This window comes from Notamacropus eugenii, chromosome 5 (genome assembly GCF_028372415.1).
Source record: "Notamacropus eugenii isolate mMacEug1 chromosome 5, mMacEug1.pri_v2, whole genome shotgun sequence".
Classification (NCBI taxonomy): Eukaryota; Metazoa; Chordata; class Mammalia; order Diprotodontia; family Macropodidae; genus Notamacropus; species Notamacropus eugenii.
In genome coordinates this window covers 75019905-75042041 of record NC_092876.1, presented here as the reverse complement: position 1 = coordinate 75042041, position 22137 = coordinate 75019905, and the positions used below count along the sequence as shown (strand labels likewise).

Sequence of the window (22137 nt, the reverse complement as noted above, 5' to 3'; positions counted from 1 at the left end):
CATCTAACACCTGTGCATCCTTTAAGAGTCACTCCTTCCCTCTCTGATCACTTACTGCTTTGTTGATGCTTAATCAAATGCTGCTTTTTTATACTTCTCATTTTTATTATTACTTGAGTCTCCATGGATGGAGGAGGTAACCTTGGGGAACACAAATTCTAAAAGGTCCTATCAAACTGGAATGGCTTGGAATGTAGGTTGTGTCTTACAGTCTGAGAACCAGTTTAGAGAAGTTTGGAAGAACCCATTGCAACAGAGTTATCAGCCACAAGGTGATGGATTTGATTATTTTTGCCAGAGCAGCTCATTAAATAGAATGGAATGCCTATTATAATTTTATCAGTTCTTCAATTCATGGGTCCATGTCCTATATCCCTGATGGACTCTTGAGCTCTGTGAGGAGGATGGATCTTATGGTCTTATTCCTTTTTGTATCACTAATGGCCAGCAAAGGTACACATTGGGCTCTCCAGAAATGTTTGTTTTATCCTTGGTGAATGGCAAAGCTCTAAGAGGTGCCTTTTCTTTCCCTTCTGAAAAGGCCCAGGTAAGGTGGGCCTTTCAAGAAGAAAATTCTCACTTAACAATAGAACATGGGACACTGACAAACACTGAAAACATTCAGATTACAAGGTACTGGCATGTTTTAACAGACTGTTTACGTGTTTCTGTATCTATTCTGAAGATATATTTTTAGATCCGTTCCCTCAATTACAGCAAACAACATATAAAAACCAATTTTAAAAAAATGGAGTTAACATAATATCTTTATTTTAAGTGCCATTCATGCATATCAGTTCTGGCAGCAACAATCCTAATGACACTTGGAATATGTTCTACAGCACTAAACTGTTACAAAGAATCCGTGCCGTTCATCGTAGAGGCAAAGTAGTAAACCGTGCAATAACAAAACGGTAGAAACATTAAAACACTGACTGTAGAACAGCAGTACAGATAAAAGGCTGTGATGCACAAAAAGCCAATGCATTTTCATCACATATATACAATATAGATATGTACACATCACCCTCTGAATGAACAATATCAAAATACTCTATTCCATTGGAAATAATCCCCAGGTCGATTCCCTCCCACCCTAGAAGGACATGAGAGACAAATATTTACAGGAAAGCACATTGACACATTGACATTCAAAAACCAGGCCACAAATGCCAGTTGCACTGTTCTCCTGGACAGGTTGCCCCACTGTGAGTTTTGCACATTTATTAATATTTCTAAAGTGTATGGTCAATTTAAGCACAAGGCATAACTATTTCTGAATTTGTAACTGTCAAATGCAGCAACCACCCAGAGCATATCAGAATAAAGACCCAGGTCCAGGCACAATGGGATGGTTTTCTATTGAAAAAACTTGTCCATGTTTCTAAACCACAAGATGGCAGAAAGGGAGTTAAAAGATAGTACTGGGACCTCAGGATCCAATCTTGCTAATTCTACATCCACATAAAAATACTGATACTTGTGAATCAGCAGATAATCACCAAATTGGAAATTAACCTCACACAATTTGCAAAATTTCAGTCAGTGGTTAGCTAGCATACACATTTCTAACTAAATCCCTCTGTGTAAAACTGCATTCAAATAATCTAAAATGGTTTTAAAGTGCATATTGCTACTTAATAATCTAAACAGACTGGAAGCTGCTACCAACAGTGAAATGTTTACCCTGGCCTTGAACAAATGATCTAAACTTACCTTCTATGGGCTATTACTATCAAATATTTTATCTCTGCACTTTGCAAGAGACCTCTAGGTTTTTTTGCCACTAGGGCTACATTAAGATGCTCCCTTCTCTCCATCACCAGCCCAACGAGTAGTCTCCCTGTGCTTCATTTAAGATGATTCCACTGTCTCTGCACTGAAAAGAACAAAGATGTGTGTTTTCTTCTAGTTAAGAAATCCTGCTGCCCAGCTACCACTCGTCTCGACTGCAATGGTTGGGGGGAACCTCAGCAGTGATCAGATCTCCTATAGAAAGGTTAGTAGACAGGCATTGCTTCATTCATTCCTTGATTAGATGGAGCCTATCAGTATTCCATTGTAAAGAGAAATTCTGGCAAATTCCTTTCCCTTCCCTGAAGATTCTAAATGTTTCAATTTTCAAAATTGGTTTCCTCTAATTTTACTATAAAACCAGGAAAATAATCACACTTGTATTAACTATGAAATAAAATAAAAACCTGAAAATGTCCAATTCCAAGGAACTGTCTAATGGTATGCTAACTTCGAACTGCAGACCATTGTCACATAGGAGAGGAAATCTATGATTTTCCCAGTTTCAGTGTGATTTTAAGAGAAACTGACAGTTTAACTTCTTCAACTTTCTAGGTTCTAGAAGGAATTCAGTTACCCAAATGAACTCTGAAATGAATACTGAAGGATCTTTCTCTACCTATCAAGCTTCATACACCCACTGCAGAGAAATGGTGACTACTCCCAGAACATTCAGAAGGAGTAACTACATAGAAGACAATTTAAATATAGGTTCTTTTGGTTCATCCACAATTACTCAAGAGTGTAACCATGTTTTACTTTAACTTTTCTATTTTTCCATGAGCCCAACTGGAGCTGAACTTTCACAGAAGGTAGTAGTAATAAATATTAAAATAAAACTTTTTATAATAAATACATTAGGAAGTGAAAGTATAAGCATTAACTGCTTAAAGCATCAGGCTGTGCTCAATTTCTACCTGGTCAAATTAATTTTATAGTCATTACAGAGGATTTAAAAAATGAACATAAAGGCCACTGACAATGTATGCTAAGAAAATGTCAAAATTTCAAGAACTTAAATGACTTTGGTCTGTTCTTTCTTCAGCTACTTATGAAAAACTTGCCACTTTGGGCTTGTGTAACAAGCTTTCAAACTGTGGATTCTGAATTCCTTTGCTTGCTGGGCAGAAGTCAAATGCACATGTACTATTTGGCGTATAGAATGGGGAAGAGGGGACTAAAGGAAACTGGGCTTAGAAAAGTTCATTTCTTATTACCTACACAAAAGAAAATCTTACAGAAAAGAGCCTAATAAGGTAGAAAAACTCACAGTAACTTTTCTTAAGACATTATAACCCAATTAAGAAAAAGTTTAATTTTCTTACTTTTGTACATATATTTACACATATGTATCTATAAACTGCTTGCAGCAAAAGAGGCTCTGTCTAGAAATCAGTCTGGCACTTGTGGTCAACATCAAACCAACACAAGCTAAAAGCTGTCCAAATCACATGACAGTAATGAGCTACGGCAGCTGGCGGGGAAACGGACATGGAGCACGTGTTTGGGTCAAATAAAAGCCATAAGTTATCCTGCTAAATATTTCTGATTGTCTTCAAAGTAAATTGAGATAGCATCTTTATAGTGATTATAATCTTCACCTTGTCATTAGTGAATTCAGGTTCACCTTTTTTTTTAAACTGTATGGAAAACAAGGTCAGAGTTCTTATGCCCTCTGAAGTCCTACACAATGGAATCCCAATCAAAGTCATCCTGAATGTCGTCTGGAGGCAGAGGGCGGCGCATCTGGAAGGCTGAAGAAGGCATCATATGCTGCTGGCTCATTGCTCCATGATGTCCTGTAAAAAATGGAAAATTCAGGACATTTTTTCACAGAGGTCAGGAATAATGCAATAAACATATCACTACTTTCAGACAGCACAGGGAATCAGTTAGTGAGCTGAGTTCTAGTAGTATAGGAGAGACTTGGGCAAATGAATCTGAAATATGAGCAGGGCAGGGCTTTTCTTGATTACCCAAAAAGGGGATGTGTGTACAGAAAAAGTCTGACTCCTTACCTGAAAGACTGTTACTCCTACTAAGCTCTTCCCCTATGACTCTGAAATTCTGTGGCTAGAATCTTAAATCTGCAGTCTCCTCCAATGCTAAATCCTATGATTCTGTGATCTTTATGAGGGTGTTTGTGTGTGTGTGTGTGTGTGTGTGTGTGTGTGTGTCTGTGTGTGTGTGTGTGTGTGTGTGTATACTGCTTGTTCTTCATTATTATGTGGTGCCTCTACCTCAGGCCTGCCAAACTGCCCTAACTTCTGTGTACCTTACAGTCCTCATCTGCAATGACTCCAAGAACAGTGACAAACATATAACACTGAGGCAAAATTAACAGACCAAAAAACCCTCATTTAAACTATCTCTTACCCACTCCAACTTACTGATGAGAATGTCATTTGATACACTCAAAAGCCTTGCTAACATCAAAAAAAAAAAAAATCTCAATTTTCTCTCTCTCTAAGCCTGTTCAGTTAAGAGGTTATTAATCTGCCACAATGTGTTGCTTAAAGTGAATAGTGTTAATAATAATAATGATAAGCTCTCTCCAAGGAAGCCATCTTTTGTCTTTTACTCAGGTTGTAGTTCCCTATCCCGATGATGATATTCTAAACTGGATGGGGAGCCTGTGGCCCTCAGGCCATATGTGGCCCTCTATGTCCTCCTCCAAACTTCACAGAACAAATCCCCTTAATAAAAGGATTTGTTCTGTAAAACTTGGATTCAGTTAACAGGCCACACCTGAGGCCCTAGAAGACCACATATGGCCTCGAGGCTGCAGGTTCCCCTAAACATTGAACATTCTAGGATATAAATAAGCACTGGGGAGGAAGTACCTGACCAACTACTTGCACCTCTATGGCTCAAATTGCACGATTAGAATCAAAGAATTTCAAGATATGGAAGGTACCTTACAGGGCAGAACAATCCCCTCTACATAGCACCAACAAGTGCCCATACAATCTCTGCATGAAAACCCCCAGAGATGGGGTCTTCTACCTCCAAACACAGCTCACTGCACTTCTAGACAGCTCACTGTTAAAGTTTCTTCCTCATATCAAGCTTAAACCTGGATTTCTGCAACTTCCCTCTGGAGCCAAGACTCATTTTTCCCACAAGCTAGCCTATCAGATGATCAAAGTCAACAATCATGTTTAGACATCTCTTCTAATCTTTGGTTACTTTAACCAATCATCCTTTGGCATGATTTAGAGTTTTTCTCATCATCCTACAGCCATCACCAACTCTATCTCTCCTACCAGCCCCACACACATATGTTAATGTGTCAGTGTCCTTCCAAAAAGCCAAGAATAAGAAAAATTATTTGGCTACATTTTTCCAAAAATGATGACTTGGAGAATTTATGAGTGTGAGATGGCAAAACCAAGTCACAGTGGCCTGATGAAAGCATACAGCTCAACAGAATGGTGGAAACTTGAGACCTTGAATCTTTATCTACTCCTGGGCTTCCAACACGTGTAGATCCTAGTATATAGCTAAAAGGAGATTCAGTAACATGTTCTGAATATAGACTATGTACATCATACCTACCACACACCTGCCCACCCCAAAAAAGGAAAGCTAAACTGAATTACCTGCAATTGTTGATCCTGGAGTGCTAAGCGATTGTGGGATGTGAGGATAACCAGGGGGAGGCATCACTGAAGGAGGGAGGTTTTGCCTGGAATCTATGTACAAGTTTCCTATGGATAATAAAGAGCAAATATGGGAAAACATATATATAAATGTAAAGTTTAAAAACAGCACTAAAATATCAGGATGACTTTAGTAAGCATATAGATCAGTATTAGATCAATACTACTTTTATCTATTAAATGCTTTCCTTCACTTCAATCAAATCACCAATCAACATTTATTAAGAGCACTTATTACAAGAGTTATGTTAGGCCCTGGGAATATAAAGTCCTTGGCCTCAAGGAGCTTATGTTCTATTTGGAGAGACACATGTAGATAAATGAAATATACAAAATAAAGTCATGGAGAAGAGGCACTACCAGTTAGTCAGATTAGAAAGACTTCATGTAGAAGTCGCCCTTAAGCTGAGTAATGAAAGAAACTAGAAATTCTGACAGGAAGAGGTGAGGGAATGCAATCTAAGTACAGGGGACGGCCAGTGGAAAGGCACAATAAAGACTAGGATGGCTGTAGACTGTATAGTATTTGAAGGGAAGTAATGTGCAATAAGGTAAAGTAAGTATGGGGTCAATAAAGAGCTTTTAATGTCTAAGAGAAGAATTTGTATTTTATCCTAGAGGTGATAAGGAGCTACTGGAGTTTATTAGTAGGTAAGTGACACAGTCAAACCTGTGCTTTAGGAAAAATTAATTTGGCCAATGTATGAAGGATTGATTGGAATGAGAAGAGACTTGAAGCTGAATGACTAAGTAGGAAGCTATTGCAATAGTCTAAGTGGAAGTTGATGAGAGCCTGAATTAGGGTGATAGCTAAGTGACTGGAAAATAAGTTGTGCAACTGCATGAGAAGTTGTGGAAAGAGAAATGACAAAATTTGGCAAATGACTGGATATGAAGACGCATGAGGCCGAATAAGGAGTCATAGATGACACAGCTTTAGAATCTAGGGAACTAGAAGGACAGTGGTGGTCTTATAGAAAAAGGGATGTTTGGAAGCAAGCTTAGGAAGAGAGATAGCTCTGTTTTGAACATACTGAGAGATGGATGGGAGTTCCAGCAGGAAATATCTAACAGACAGCTAGTGATCTGGGACTGGAGCTTAGGAAAGAAACTAAAGAAATAGATATAGATAGATAGACAGACAGACAGACTTAGGAGGCATCTACATGGAGACAGTAAATTGAACCTATAGGAGCTGATGCAGTGAACAAGTGAGAGAGCACTCAAAGAAAAGAGGGCCTAGAACAGCCTTGGGGTACACTGATAATGAGGCAACATGGCATGAATGATGATCTAACACATGAGACTGAAAAAAGTAGTCAGATAGGTAGGAAAACAAAGAGAAAGCAGTATTAGAAATACCCAGAGAAGAAAAAGTATCCATGAATAAAAGCAGTTAACAGTTTCAAAGACTGCAGACAGGTCAAGAAGGAGGAGGACTGAGAATAGGCCATTTAGATGTGGCCATGAAGAGATCACTGGTAACCTTGGGGAGCACATTCATTTGAGTAATGAGGCTGGAAGCCAGAATGTGAAAGGTTAAAGGAAGAAAAGGACATAGATAAGAACAGCCAACTTTTTCCTAGAAGTTTGGTTGAGAAAGGAAGGAGAGATGGTTTGAGGGTTTGTTTTGTTTTTTAAAAAGCATGGGAGCAACCTGGGTATTTTTGTAGGTAGCAGGGATGAAACTAGTAGATGGGAAGAAAATGACAGAAGGAGGAAGGAGATAACTGTCAGGCTGACTTATCGGAACACAGGACAGGACAGCAATAAGAGTATAGCCCCGTTTGAGCATGTGGTCTTGTTGAGAAGGGCTACTTCATCATCAAAGAATAAGAGGAAGTAGATGATGTCAAAAGGTCATGAGATTCTAAAAAAAAGCTAGGAGAGGTCACTTAAATCACTAGCAGGAAAGCTTAAAAAATAAACATTTTAAAAAGAGGCACAATGGGCTTGTATTGTCAGTGTAGACCAAACTACAAGTCAGAACTGGTTTCTAATCCTGCCTATGGCCTCAGGAAAGTCAATACATCTTTCATTACCTCAGTTTCTTTACCTATGAATGTGGTATAATAAACTATCACCATTTTATAGGAAAGTTTCACTGACATAAATCCATTGCCATAATCAAGAAACCAGAAGGGCAAAGAAACTCAGTCAACAAACACTTGGGGAATAGTCAACACTACATAAATAACTTAAATTACACAAAAGTCTGGTATGTTCCTTTAATCGTATCTTCTACATCAGAAATTTCTCACATTACTTCTCAGCAAGGTGACCCTGGGGCAGTCATGTCACCTAAACAACAAGGCATGTTCTAGACAACTCTCTCAGACCAGCTTCAGAACAGGTGCTGATCTGCACAGAGAGCTCATTAGGCATATTTCTCCATATATTTCCTGTTCTTTGGTGTCAAGAGTCTTGGCAGGATCCAAGGGGTAAAATGACAGCAGAGCCCAAAATGGAGAGACTTTAGGTAAGGCAGAGGGCAAAACGTTTAGGCACAGAAGGTATCTAAGTTCAACTGTAAGAAATGAGACACCTAGGTGGCCCAGTGGATAGGGCACTGGACTAACGAGTCGGGAAGACCTAGGTTCAAATCCAACTACGGACATGTGACTCAGGGCAAGTTTCCTAACTTCTCTCAGTCTCAATTTCCTCATCTGGAAAACAGGCATAAGCACCGCTCAGGGTTATTATGAGAATGAATTATGATATTTGTGAAGTGTTTTGCAAACCTTAAAGTGCTATATAAAGTGCTATTATTATCATTAGCTTAAAACAGGAGGGAGGGAGATGAATCACCTTTAGAAATTAGCACTAACACCCAGCAATCACACAGTGCCTGATTGCACTTCGGAGAACCTATAGCTGAACTGTTAACCACTGCTGTGAAAGTGATAAATATCATGGGGTCCATTGTTATACTCAGATTGCTTGAGAAGAAGAAAGAGTCTTGTTTTTCTTCTCATAGTGACAAAGAAATCCCAGAATGTTTGAGCGAACCAAAACCTTACAGACCCTCTACTGTAACCCCCTTATTTTATGGAGAAATAAACTGAGGCTGTGCAAGATGAAGTGGCTTATCCATGATGTTAAGAAGCAGCAGGGCCAAGACTTGAACCCAAGTTCCCAGCGTTCTGTTACATCCAGTGTTCTTTCTACTATACCACATTGGAGCCTGAGGTTTAGGAGAACCTGCAGGTGACAAGTGGCACACGAAATGAAGCAGAGAGATCTGGAGATGTGGCAGCACACAACTGACAGAAATAAAACCAAGAGTGACTTGGCAGAGCTTTAAGGAAGACCCAAAGATAACAAGAAGAGAAGTTGGCCAAAATGACTCAAATGGATTCATCAGGAAGGAGAATGAAAGAAGTAAAACTACCATGGCATGACAGCCAAGGGAGTTCCCATGTCAAGGACCATGAAAATGAACCACTGTATTCAGAGAAATGAAGTCTAGAAAAGGCTACCAAGTTAATATGTGGTCACACCTTTGCTGGGCCAGTTTAAAAATACCTTCATGATAGTTTTCTAAATCTCTGCACCTGTTCTCTCCCCAGAAATTGTCAATCACAACTTCTAATTCTCTTTCCCCTGTGCCCATCCAACTTCTCTCATACAATCTCCAGAGTTACCAAAGGGCTTCCATTCCCAACATCTCCTGAGCCAAAGCATGGGCAGGCAACGGACAGGGAAGGCAAACTTTTTTTTTTTTTGTAAAACTGAAAGCAGTTTCTTTAAGGAAAGTGGAGTTGGTATGCAAGACAGGAGGAGGGAATGTGCTTTTCATTCTTTTTAAAGACAAAGAGGACATAAAAAAGACAACCAGCAGGAAAGACAGAACAAAGAGAATAAAATGGAAAGGAGGCTGACATTTATGCTTAGGTTTAAATTAATGTTCATTTTTCCTCTTTAAAAATCTGGGGGAAGAACTGCAAAACATTCTGTAGTAAGAAAAAGTAGCTGGTTTCAAAGAAAAGTATCATGAGAATTAAAGAGCTAATAAAGGTGAGAAGCAGGATTCCTAGTGAGGCACGAGGACTCTGAATGGAAAAGGCACAATTTGAGGGCGATTTATACTATAGTAGAGGCAGTACTCATGAATACTTTTTCTTCAAGAAAGAAATTTTAACAAATTGGAAGTCTCTACAGAAAAGAATAAGAAAAGTGAAATAGAATAAAATAATGGTCAAAAGCTCATTACAAGTACTTATTTTTAGTAAGGGACAAGTGAACAAGTTAGAAGTGAACACAGTGTTAGGGAATGCAAGAAATTAAGATTCAGAAGCAAAGAACACACATATTCAAATTTCTACACTGTGGCAAATGGTGAAATATAAAGAGCAGAAAAGAAAGTGAGCCTGAGGTTATTAGGAAAAGCTAAGGTTTAAAGAAAAAAGGAAAACAGCTAACAATTAACTTGGACTTTTCTAATTAGGTTCAGAAAAATATATCTTAGTGTCAGGAGCAAAATAATTTTAGTCAGTTTTAGATTTTTACAGTCCCTCACTTCCAAGTAAATTATTGTGATTTTTTTTCCCCTCCCTTTTTATTCAGGTTCACAGGTTCACAGACTGGACCCTCAAAAGTTCAATGAGTCCAACAGATGAACAACCCAGGTCCAGAAAGGTCACTTGCATATCATTAAAGGTACATAAGTAATCAAGCTGGTATTTCAACAGGTCCCGTTCATGGAAGTAAGACATTAAATCCAGCTTTCCGTTCGCTGCCCCATATCAAAATATGATTGCTACTTTTATTCCAAGTTAATAATTCCAAACAAATTAAAAGTGAAGAGAATTTAATAATTTTAAATTAATATCAAAATATAGAAAATAACTCTAGTATATTATATAATATACTAGGTATTATAAAATTATGCTAGTATATTATATAATATATAATAACATGCCCTGTTGGTACATAAATACTTGCTGATAGTTTTTAACTAATATAAAAATAACAAAATGCTAAGGTGAAAAAAGTTAAAAGACAAAAAGCAATTATAAGTCTTTCTACAGAAAGGTTTATGATAAACATTTACCAACATTACAAAGCACTACAAACAAGAGTAACTAAGATGAAGACATATTTTGTACTTAATGACCTCAATAGAGGGTCTAAATGATTCAAAATCTGAACATCAGCCACTAGACACTAAAATTTCAATATAAAATGAAGAAAAAACGAAAAGAAAATTGCTACACAGAAACTCTATACCTGTTCCAATATGTTGGGAAGGTTTTGTTGGGTGCATGGCATTGTGACAAACACTTTGCGGAACATTACTCTGTGAATGGATAAGACCAGTTTGGGTAAAGAACTGATTTAGAGAAGAACAGAGATCTGCAAATTGGACCTGATCTAAAGACCAGTTCTTGAGATCAGCCTGTCTCATACTCTCCATTAAACCTGTGGGAAAAAAATTAAAAGAAATAATTAACATAGCCTTACAGACAATGGGGTGAGGGATAATCTAGCAAACGGCTAAAAGCTTTTTCAGCCCACAAACTTTCTACTGGCCTTTCCTAGGACAGCTGCAATGGATTCCTGAAGCAATTCTGAGTATAGTATAGTACTTGTAGTATTCCTTAGATTTTTAAAAGTCTGTCTTTGATCCATTTGATGCACTTGATCTGGCCTAATTTTTTTCAGGTTGGGAGCCCATACCAATTTAACATGGCCAATGAAAAGTGTCCATTTTCAAGCACAGAAGAATGTGACATGCTATAGGATGGGTATTTCTAATAGCTAAAGAAAATGAAATATAACAAAAATGTCAGGACAATACGTCTTTGGTTATATGATAAAATATAGCCACAACTAACCTTGGAACTGTGAAAGATCCACATCTGACCAATTAACACTGCTAGCAATCCGACAGCTTTCTTTCAGCATATCCAGTGTTGCATACCAATCAGTAGAAACACCTGAAAGAGTAATTCATAATTCTGTAAATCTGAGATAAAATGTTTAAAACTCAGAATTGGCAAAGATACAGATGCAATACTGCTATGCGCAGTCAGAGGCTTTGTAAGCCCTGGGAGTTCACTGATCCTCAGGTACTGTCAGCTTCTTACATTATTTAACCAGCATCTCTTAAATTAAAGTCCCAACTGTGCCTCTTGGGACTTCCCATCCAAAGGGCTTCAGGGCCTTTTCTTAAGCTATTTTTCAAGTCCTTTCTTCTTAACATAATTTTCCATAAGTAAATTCTCAGTTTTCAGAGTCCTTTTAAATACAAATCACCAGTTACTTCTCGTAGCAGCTTGCTTAGTCCTATCTTATAGATGCGATAGGTAGAGCTGAAGGAGGCCTGTGTTACTAGAGCTAAAATAAAGACTCTTAAATTCTTAAAAGTTCGTTATCTTTCAGAGTTTATTCAACAAACATCTGAACATCAGTTGTGTGAAAAGCACCACGGTAAATACAATATGAATAAAATACATTTCTTGCCTGGGGGAACTTGGAATCTAGAAACTTCTTGGGCATGCTTGACTTCACATATAGAATACTGATACAAAGTGTAAGTTGTTTACAGATGTATACTGACTGTTCTAATATAGGGCCTGCCCAAATATACTGGTGAGTATAACCTACAAATATTCCACTGGCACCCATTCCCTTTACATTCTATTTCATTTCTAACAAAAATTGGGTAAAAATTTATTTAAATTTCAGCAGCAAGGATAAACGTTAAATGGCAGAAAAGAGTTACTGACTGAAACATCTCTCTCTAGGAGGTTGTAAATTGCTTTTACTAAGCCAAGGGATGTTAATCTGGAGTCCACGAACTTGTTTTTAAAATGTTTTAGTTGTATTTACACTTGCATTTACCATCAACTGTGTTAACAGTGGCTCTGGCCTCTCGCTGCATTTTCCCTGATTCTCCCATGCCTGGCATACTACACCCCTGCATCCTGTCTTCTGGCTTCCTTCAAGCCTTAGTCAAAATCCCACCTTCCCTAAGAAACCTTTCCGAGTCTTCCTTAGTGCCCATGCCTCCCTCTGAGATGATCTCCAGCACAGCCCGTAGATAAACTTATTTGTACATAACTGGTGGAGGGCTCCTTAGGAACACAAACCTTTTCTTGCCTCTTATATTCCCATCACAGCAGCGTAGTGTCTGACTGTATTTCCAATATTATGTATTTTATTTTATGCATTTAAAAACATTATTCTGAAAAGAGGGTTCATAGGCATCACCAAACTGTCAAAGGAATTCAGGACACAATAAATCCCTGTGGAATATTCTAAAAAGAAAGGACAGGCAGGAACCTTATCCCAACTTTGCCTTTTTATAAAATCTAACTAGAATAGATAAAAGCAATAATTTTCCTAATTTAAAATAATTTTGTATTATACTTTATACATTACAGATATTATATTGTGTATTCTATAAAACACAATGTTGTATATTTGTTTTATATTTTAATCATTTTATCATAATTAATTTAATCATTTTTCTCATGTGAATTGTTTTTGTTATTGTTTTAAGGTTTAAAGTATTAATTATGGGAAGTTAGTTTTAAGAGGTGTTAAAACTCAAAACTTTTCAATAGTGATGTAGCAGGAAAAGTACGGACTTTAATTTCAGGCCCCAGCCCGGCTACTTAGCAGCTCTGCGGCCCTGGCTAAGTTTCTGCACTTCTCTGGGCTTTTGGGGATGGACTAGATTATCCCTAAAGTCTTCTCTATGTCTAAACAGTCTGAGGTTCTGTGAAAAATGTCATCATGAAATAAATATCATAATTTCCAACCACTTCATACTGGAGACAATATAACCTTAAAGGTATCAAAATTCAGAAGCTTACCAGTGGGGTCAACCCTGGGTTTATGTACTATTTGAGACTTATTTTCCTATTCAGTAGTCTTTAGGCACTGAAAGTCTTCAACAAGATACTAACATTTAAAAATCCACACACTCTTTATAAATAAAAATTATATTGTTGAAGAAATATCAGTGTATACAAACGTTGTTTTTGGTGGCAACTACTATTCTACCATACTGGCAAAAAATGCTGCCAAATTTCTACATCATTCTATAAGAATAACAGTCACTACTATTTCTTTGGTACTTAAGGTTTATAAAACATTAATTCAAAACAATTTTGTGAGGATTAGATAGGGATATTTCACTTCTTCATGAGAGCACAAATATATAAACCAATTACCTTTGGTCAACAAAATTAAGGTTGAATGTTAACTGCTGCAAAATTATTCTGAAAAATAGATTAAACCACTATTTTAAATGTAGGGTCTAAAAATGTGATACACATCTCTCTGACCTATAAAGAGCAACATATTAATATTCTACTGAATAACAAAAAAAAAGGACCCTTTGTAGGAAAAAAAATATTAAATATAATCTGTCTAGCCACTTAAATCCAACTACCCTGGCTGCTAATCCCACCACAAAACTGGAAAAATGCAAGATATTCTAGAATAGATATTTGTGACTATATCATTTCATTCAGAATTTATTATTTAAGTCTGTGGTTTTGGTTTTTTTTTTATTTTCTGGAGGTCAAATTAAACTGAAAGTGGATTTATAAGAAAAAGGAGAAAAAGTTTTATTTCCTAAAAGGGGAGGGGGAACCTTTTGTTTATAAAATGACATTCATATTGCACATCAAGGAAACACTTCACATAAATTATCTCCTTCAAGCCCAAGAACACTACTATGATAAAAGGCAGTACATCTCCACTTTGCAGAAAAGAAAACCAAGGCTCAGAGAAGTTTTTGACTCCAGTTTCAGCCCTCTCTCCAAAGTAGCACCTGCTTCTCATTTTCTGAAGCAAAGGTCTTTGTCACAGAAAAATGAAGATTTAAAAACCTAGGAAGTGAACAAAGTCATGACTGACCACAGCTCTAGAGGAGTAACATGAAAACGCAGCCCCCATTATCACCTGGCAGACTGCTGGTGGACTCCCATATAAACAACATACATTTTCTAACATGGCGAATGTGTAGGCTAGTTGTGCTTGACTATGTTGATCCATTCCAAGGATTTTCCCTCTACGATAGGGGAGTGAGAGGAGCTAAGACGGTGCCCCCAAAACGCAAGCAAAGAAAAGATCATTGAAGTACTGCTGAAAAATCCGCAGAAGAGAATGAGGTTCAGAAAGAGACACAAACCCAGGATGCCTTAATACAGGATTTATACAGTGTTTTAAAGTTTTGCAAAGTGTTTACAAATATTAATTCATCTGGTCCCTACAACAACCTCGAGGGAAGGTGCTATTATAATACTCATTTTATAAATGAGGAAACCAAGGCAGAGAGTGGTTAAGTGATATGCCATGGTCACACAGTTAATTAAATGTGTGAGACCACATTTGAATTCAGATCTTACTGACTCCAGATACAGTGTTCAATAATACCACTGCTCCCTCAGCTGCCTTTATCTATCCACCTAACTTAGAAACTGTTGAATTTTTATAAAATTCAAGCACTACATAATTGAGATTCATTCTTCATATATAATCCTCTTTTTCTGTTTCTTGTGATATGAAAATGTTTCTATCTGTTGATGTTTTTTGAATTCAAAACAAAAAGAAAAGGAAGGCTACTTTTCCTAAAGATTAAGACCACAAGAGGAAAAACATGAATAAACCTCAATGGACAATCTTCCTTACTGTTAGCATGCTAGCAAAGCCTGGCATGTTTCTGTTTAATAAAAGGAATGAAAGGTCGTGTGTTCTGCTGACTGGTTACCCTCATCCACAAAAGTCAGGCATGCCATGAGAAAGCCAGGGAGCACTTTTAGCAAAGGGAAAAAATCCAAGATCTAGGGTTTGAAGGGACACCTTAGCAGTTACCTAGTCCAACCCCCTTATTTTACAGGTGAGGAAACTGAACATGAGAGAGGTCAAATGACTTACTCAAAGTCACACAGGTAGTAAGTGGCAAAGGAGGATTTGAACTCAAGTCCTGTGACTCCAAGTTCAGCACTCTTCAGCACTCTTTCCACTGTAACCTTTTGCCTAATAAACCTCAGGTTCCTGGCAGCAGAAAAAAATGAAGGGTTGGGAATACAGAAGGGTCACCTCTACACCCCCATACCTACCCGCAATCCCAGCCAAGCTGACTCTGAGGACGGATGCACCTTAACCAAAATATCATTAGCCTTCCTGTGGTCACGGCAGCAATGTAACCTTCTTGTGGCTCAATGCCAATAGCCCTGTAGATGTTTCCATGTGATATTACCTAATATCTCAGTTATCAGTTAAGACCTTCCAAGACATTAGCTAAGAATAAGAAAGGCCATAGCATAGAGGTGAAGAGGGAAACATGCCAAGAGAGAAGAAGGAGAGGAGTGCTAGTGGAGAGAGCAGGTCAACAAAGATCAACTACTTCACAATTTTGCCTAGGACTGTGCCACTGAAAACCACATCATGTCTCTAATAAGGATCTGACATATAAGATACATAGGAAAATAACATAAATATACAAGACCCAAAGTTATTTTACAATGGATGTGGTCAAAGGATAGAAACAAACATTTCTCAAAGAACTGCATATGGCAGGCAGATTACTCCAAATCATTAAGACATACAAATCAAAACAAATCAGAGGGCCTGTCCAGCAAACTGGCAAAGAAGATAAAAGTTAGGAACCATCCAAGCTAGAGGTGTTGTGAAAAGACAGGCACACTAATGGAAAGCAATTTGGAATTATGTTAAGAAAGCAAAAGGACAGTGCCTGGAATGATGATATCCTTAATGTCGAGAGGGAAAACATCCTCTAAAACTTTTGAGATTACCTAGAGTACTGAGCAGTCACTTACCCAGAGTCACATGGTCAGTGTGTATCAGAGGCAGCTTCCTGGCCCTGAGGTCTTCTCTCTAACCACTACTCTAACACTGCCTCTCTAACACAGTGACTAAAATGCCCACACCCTTTAACCAGGAGATCTTGTTGCTGGTTATATGCCTCAGGAAGGTCAGTGTTAAAAAGAAAAGTCCATCAATACCAAAATATTCATAGCAGCACTTTTGGGGGGGGGGTGCACAGTGTAGCAGAGATACGGAAACAAAGCAGAGGTCTAAACACTGAGATTAGGGTACAAGAATGCAATGAGATAGTTATGTACCATAAGAAATTAGGATCAAAAGTGAAGTCAGCAGCCAATATACAGCAAAACAATATGCATGATGACTATAACAATTTAAATAATAACAATAGGTCCAAACTGAATGCTGGGAAATTATAATGACCAAGCTAAACCCCCAAGAAGAAGTATTAGAATGTACCTCTCTCCCTCTATTCTTTGCAGACATGAGGACTATGAGTATTGAACAAAATGCTGGATAATTTTGTGGAACATTTTTTCCCTTCTTCTCTGGAAAGGGAAAGGAAAGGAAAGGAATATACTGGGAAATGCAGGTGATATAAAAACAAAAGACAGGCTTCCTGCCAAGATAGTAATCTGAATGAGAGGTAGGCCACCTACTACCCACAAGCGTACTCCAGCTACATCTTGCCTTCCACATCAGACAAATAATAATCAAGAAATTCAACGCAAAACTACAGTAAGTGACATAGTCCACCTTAGAACACCATCAGAAGGCTGTGAGAAATCTAAGGACAAAAGGAAAGGCATCCTGGCCCCTTCAAACAAAGCAAGCACCCAATAAAATCAGAGAAACTCCTGAAGCAAATGCAGAGGGCTGTCCTGAGAAAGGCCCGAGATCTCCTGTAACAATCTCATCTGTCTTGGGTGAATCCCCCTCGGCAACAGCATTCACTTCACAACAGCCCAAAACTCTAAGATATAACCTTCTATCTTGAAATGTAACACTCTGCACCTCAAACGTTCAGGGGGGCCAACAAGTTGAGGCCAACACAAGTGTCTAGAGAACTAAGGGAGATACCAGTTAGGACCTACCATTCTACCTAAAAGTGCAGCAGGGAGCAGAGTCTGGCCCTGGCAGAATGCTACAATTTAGAAACTAAAGTTAACAGATGAGTAAACCAAAGAAAATACCAGCCTCAAAAAGTTATTGCAAATCTAATTCCATAACTCTTCAATTATGCCCTAGAAACCTCCATCTTGAAAAATCACTTAGGCAATGGAATTCACAGCTTAGATCTAAGTTCTGGCCCAGGGTCCCTCCCGACTGCATCACTCCTCACAACCACCTCTACTTAAGGAGGAGCCAACCATCTCTTCACTTCCCACCAGGCTGTACACCTCCAGATCTCTCCATTATGTCCCTGAGCTGATTTACCTTCCTGTCTCCCTTCTCAGTTTATTTTTATACGTTGCCTTCCCCATTAGAATGCAAGCTTCCTAAAGGGAAAGACTGTCTTTTTTTTTTTTGGTTGCAGTTTCTGGCACATAGTAAGTACTTTATAAATGAGTGTTGACTAACAACTGCAAGAAGACTTAAAAAATAAAAAAAGGATTTTCCACAGGGACCACAAGGCATTCATATACCTAATATAAATGAAGCATAGTTTTAAAAAAAAAAAAAATGACGTCTAAAGGAAAGAACTAGGAGAATAAGAAATTTGGAAAGTGGTAAACCTTACATAAGAAATGGAATCCAAAACTGCAACAAAACATTAGAAATCTGCTTTCAGAAACAACTGATTTATAAAAGAGGTGGAGAAATAATTTAAGAATCATCGGACTCCTTGAAAATCATGATGGGGAAGGGCAGAGCAAAGATGATGGAGAAAATGCAGGGACTTGCCTAAGCGCTCCCCAAAATCCCTCCAAAAGCTTTAAATAATATGTCTAAAAACATTCTGACACAGCAGAACCCAGAAAAGGAAGAGTTAAACAATTTTCTGGCTCAAGAAAACTTAAAGGGTTGGCAAAAAAAAGTCTGTTGCATGGGGGTAAAAGTGGAGCTCAATCTGAGGCAGTGCAGACCACACACCAGCAAACCAGCAATGAACTCTCAGCCCACAGGTGGGGGGGAAGGGGGGGGGTGAGGGGAGACAACTGGTCCGAAGGAAATTACAGGGATCCCTTTGCTGGCACTGGAGACAAGACTGTTACTTTGCTCTGGGTAACTCTGATAGAGGTACAGTCCTGGGTCTCAGTTCCAGAGCAAGGAGGAGCACTAACACCAGAGCTTGCAGCTGAAGGTCAGGGACTTTGGTCACAGCTCCAGGGCAAAAAAGAGTGTTGGTGGTTACTCACAGACCAGATCACAGTTTAAGAGAGTAGTAAACACATCTCTCTTTGATCATATCACTTTGGAAGAACTGAAAACTTACAGGTCCCCAGAATTAATTCTGAAAACAGCTGCACAAAAAAATCTGAAGCTTGGGACAGTGCCCCTCCTCTACTCTGGAAGCAAAGCCTCACTTTATCAGAGTTAAAAAGAAACAGGCTGAAAAAACGAGCAAACAGCCAAAAAAGATGCTGACTATATAAAGCTACTATGCTGACAGGGAAGATCAAAATACACGCTTATAAGAAGACAACAAAATCAAAGCTTCCACATCCAAAGCCTCCAAGACAAATATTAATTGGTCTCAGGCCATGGAAAAGCTCAAGAAGAATTTTGAAAATCAAGCAAGAGAAGTGAGCAAAAATTGGGGAGAGAAATGAGAATGATGCAAGAAAATCATGAAAAAAGAGTTATCAGCTTGGTAAAGGAGGCACAAAAATCCAACTAAGAGCAGAACAACTTAAAAAGCAGAGTTGGCTAAGTGGATAAAAGATGTACAAAAATTTACTGAAGAACTTTAAAAAGTAGAATTGGCCAAATGAAGAAAGATGTAAAAAAAAAAATCACTTAAGAAGATAATTTTTTAAAAATTAGAACTCACCAAGGAGAAGCTAATTATTCCATGACACATCAAAAGAATAAAACTAAATAAAAAGAATGAAAAAACAGAAGTGTGAAATATCTCATTGGAAAAACAACTGACATGAAAAATGGATCCAGGAGAAATAATTTAAGAATTACTGATCTACCTGAAAGTCATGATCAAAAAAAGAACCTCAACATCATCTTTAAAGAAATTATCACAGAAAACTGGCTTGATATTCTAGAACCAGAAGGTAAAATAGAAATTGACAGAATCTAGCCATCACTTCCTGATAGAGATCCCAAAATGAAAACTCCCAGGAGTTAGCCAAGTTCCAGACCTCCCAAGTCAAGGAGAAAACACTGCAAGCAGCCAGAAAGAAACAATTCAAAATATCACAGATTCCCAGTCAGAATAACACAAGACTTAGAGCTCATCAGAGGACTGGAAGTCTTGGAGTATGATATGGCATGGCAAAAAAGCTAGGATTACAACCAACATTCATCTACCCAGTAAAACTGAGAATAATTCTCCAGGAGAAAATATGGCCATTCAATGAAATTAGAAGACTTTAAAGCATTCCTGATGAAAAGACCAGAGTTGAATACAAAATCTGACTTTCAAATACAAGACTCAAGAGAAGCATAAAAAAATAAACAGAAAAGAGAAATCATAAGAGTTTCAATAAGGTTAAGCTATTTACATTCCTACATGGGAAAATGATACTTTTAACTCTCAAAAACTTTCTCATTATTAGGGCAGTTAGGAGTATACACAGATAAAGGGCATGAATGTGAGTTGAACATGATGGGATGATTATCTAAAAAAATAAAATAAATGGATGAGAAAAAGCAATGCACTGGGAGAGAAGGGAAATGGGAGAAGTAGAAGGGGTAAATTATCTGACATAAAAGAGGCTCAAAAGAGCCTTTACAGTCAAGGGGAAGATGGTGGAGGTTGGAGGTGGGGAGGCTTAAAGAAGGAATAATAACACTCAACTGGACACAGAAACATATCTTGGAAAGGGCAGGGAAACTGGTGTTGGAAGAATGGCAGATTGGGGGAGGTAAAAGTCAGAAACAAAACAATTTTGAGAATGGGCAGGGAGAAAGGACAAAGCGAGGATAAAAGGGGTTAACTTCAATGGGGGGAAAAGTGAAACCCTTGCAACAAATGCATAGTCAAGAAAAACAAATTCCTGCATGGGCCATGTCCAAAAAGTCTATTTTTCACACGACATGCTAAGTCCATCATCTCTCTGGTGGGTAGCATGCTTCATCACTGGTCCTCTCAAACAGTGGTTGGCCACTGAACTGATCAGAATTCTTATGACTTTCAAAGTTGTCTTTATAATGCTGTTGTTACCATATACATTGTTCTCCTAGTTTTCATTTTACTCTATCAGTTCATACACATCTTCCCAGTTTTTTCTGAGACCAGTCCTTTATCAGTTCTTACAGCACAGTAATATATTTACATTCATATACCATAATTTATTCAGCCAGTCCCCAAATGATGGACATTTCCTTATTTTTCATTTCTTTGCCATCATAAAACAGCTGTCATAGTAGTATTATTTTTAAACCATAAAGGTCCTTTTCCTCTTTGACTTCTCTGGATCAAAGGGCACGCAGTTTACTCTTTTAGCTTTCTAGACTGGCTATATCATTTGACAGCTTTACAAATGGTGCATAATTATGCTTATTTTTCAAAAAAATCCTCCGTTTGTTATTTTCCTTGCCAACTTTGCCAATCTGATGAACATGAGTAGGAACCTCAGAGTTGCTTTAATTTGCATTTTCTTTAATGATTAGTGACTAGGAACTTTTTTCAACTGATATTTTAGATTTCTTCCCTTGAGAACTGCCTGTATATATTCTTTGACTATTTATCAACTGGTAAGAGGTTTTTATTTGTATATATTCGAATCAGTTTCTTATGTATTTTAGAAAGAAAACCAAAATGAGATAAACTTGCTGCAATGATTCCCCATCCCTCCAGTAACCTGTTTCCCTTTCTGCACTGGGGGTGTGGGTGTGTGTGTGTGTGTGTGTGTGTGTGTGTGTGTGTGTGTGTGTGTGTGTGTGTGTGTGTCTGTGTGTCTGTGTGTCTGTGTGTGTCTGTGTGTGTCTGTGTAAATTTTAAAAATATTTACATAATCAAAATTGTTTTTCTTTTCAGTGATGCTTGCTATACCTTGTTTCTTCATTAACTTGTCTTCTATCCACAGATCTAAAAGACAATTTTTTCCCTTCCTCCTCTAATTTGGTTATAACATCACCCTATATGTCTAAGTCATCTATCTATTTGAAGCTTATATTGGTTTAAGATATGATTGAGATGCTGGGTCTCTACCTGGCTTTTGGACCCGGCAGATTTTACTGAACACCAGAGGCAATCTTGGAATACAATATTCCAAAAGGGAAAAGATATAAAGCTTACAATCAAGAATAACTTATCCTGCAAAGCTGAGCATAGTCCAAAAGGGGGAACAAATGAATCTTTTATAGGAGAAACCTAGAAAGGTAAATTTCTTTGAGCAATTACAAGGAGCTTTGTAATGGTGTAACGTCCATTAATTGGGGGAGAAGAAATGTGTACTTTCAGAATCTTAATGTCTTCAAAGGGCACTAAAGAAGTGAGAGAATGGAGATCCTGGGGTTGGACCGATCTTGGAAGGGGAAAGTGTCAAAAGGAGGAAGAAGGAGGTAGAATTTGCTACTTCTCATAAATAAAGTATGTAAGAAGAAGATGCTAATATGTAGGAAGGGTTGGAATAAGTGGGCATCAAATGAACCTCATTCATATGAAATGGACAGAGTTTTGTGTGTGTGCAACCCCTGCCCATCCAACAGTTTACTGCAAATATATATTAAATTTAACTGGGAAACAATTAGG

At 37.9% G+C, this 22137-nt stretch overlaps 1 protein-coding gene across 6 annotated transcripts in view; it reads right to left on the bottom strand.

The window, feature by feature from the left end:
- Positions 1–749: 749 nt before the first annotated feature.
- FOXJ3 (forkhead box J3) overlaps positions 750–22137 on the bottom strand; it is a 159189-nt gene continuing 137801 nt past the window's right edge. For all 6 annotated transcript variants that reach the window (XM_072609744.1, XM_072609745.1, XM_072609749.1 and 3 more), the window contains 4 exons: positions 11294–11395; positions 10686–10877; positions 5397–5504; positions 750–3593 (listed from right to left, as the gene is read on the bottom strand). In XM_072609744.1, coding sequence (XP_072465845.1) covers positions 3478–3593; positions 5397–5504; positions 10686–10877; positions 11294–11395 — 518 coding nt within the window. In that variant the 3' untranslated portion in view covers positions 750–3477. The remainder of the gene's footprint in view (positions 3594–5396; positions 5505–10685; positions 10878–11293; positions 11396–22137) is intronic.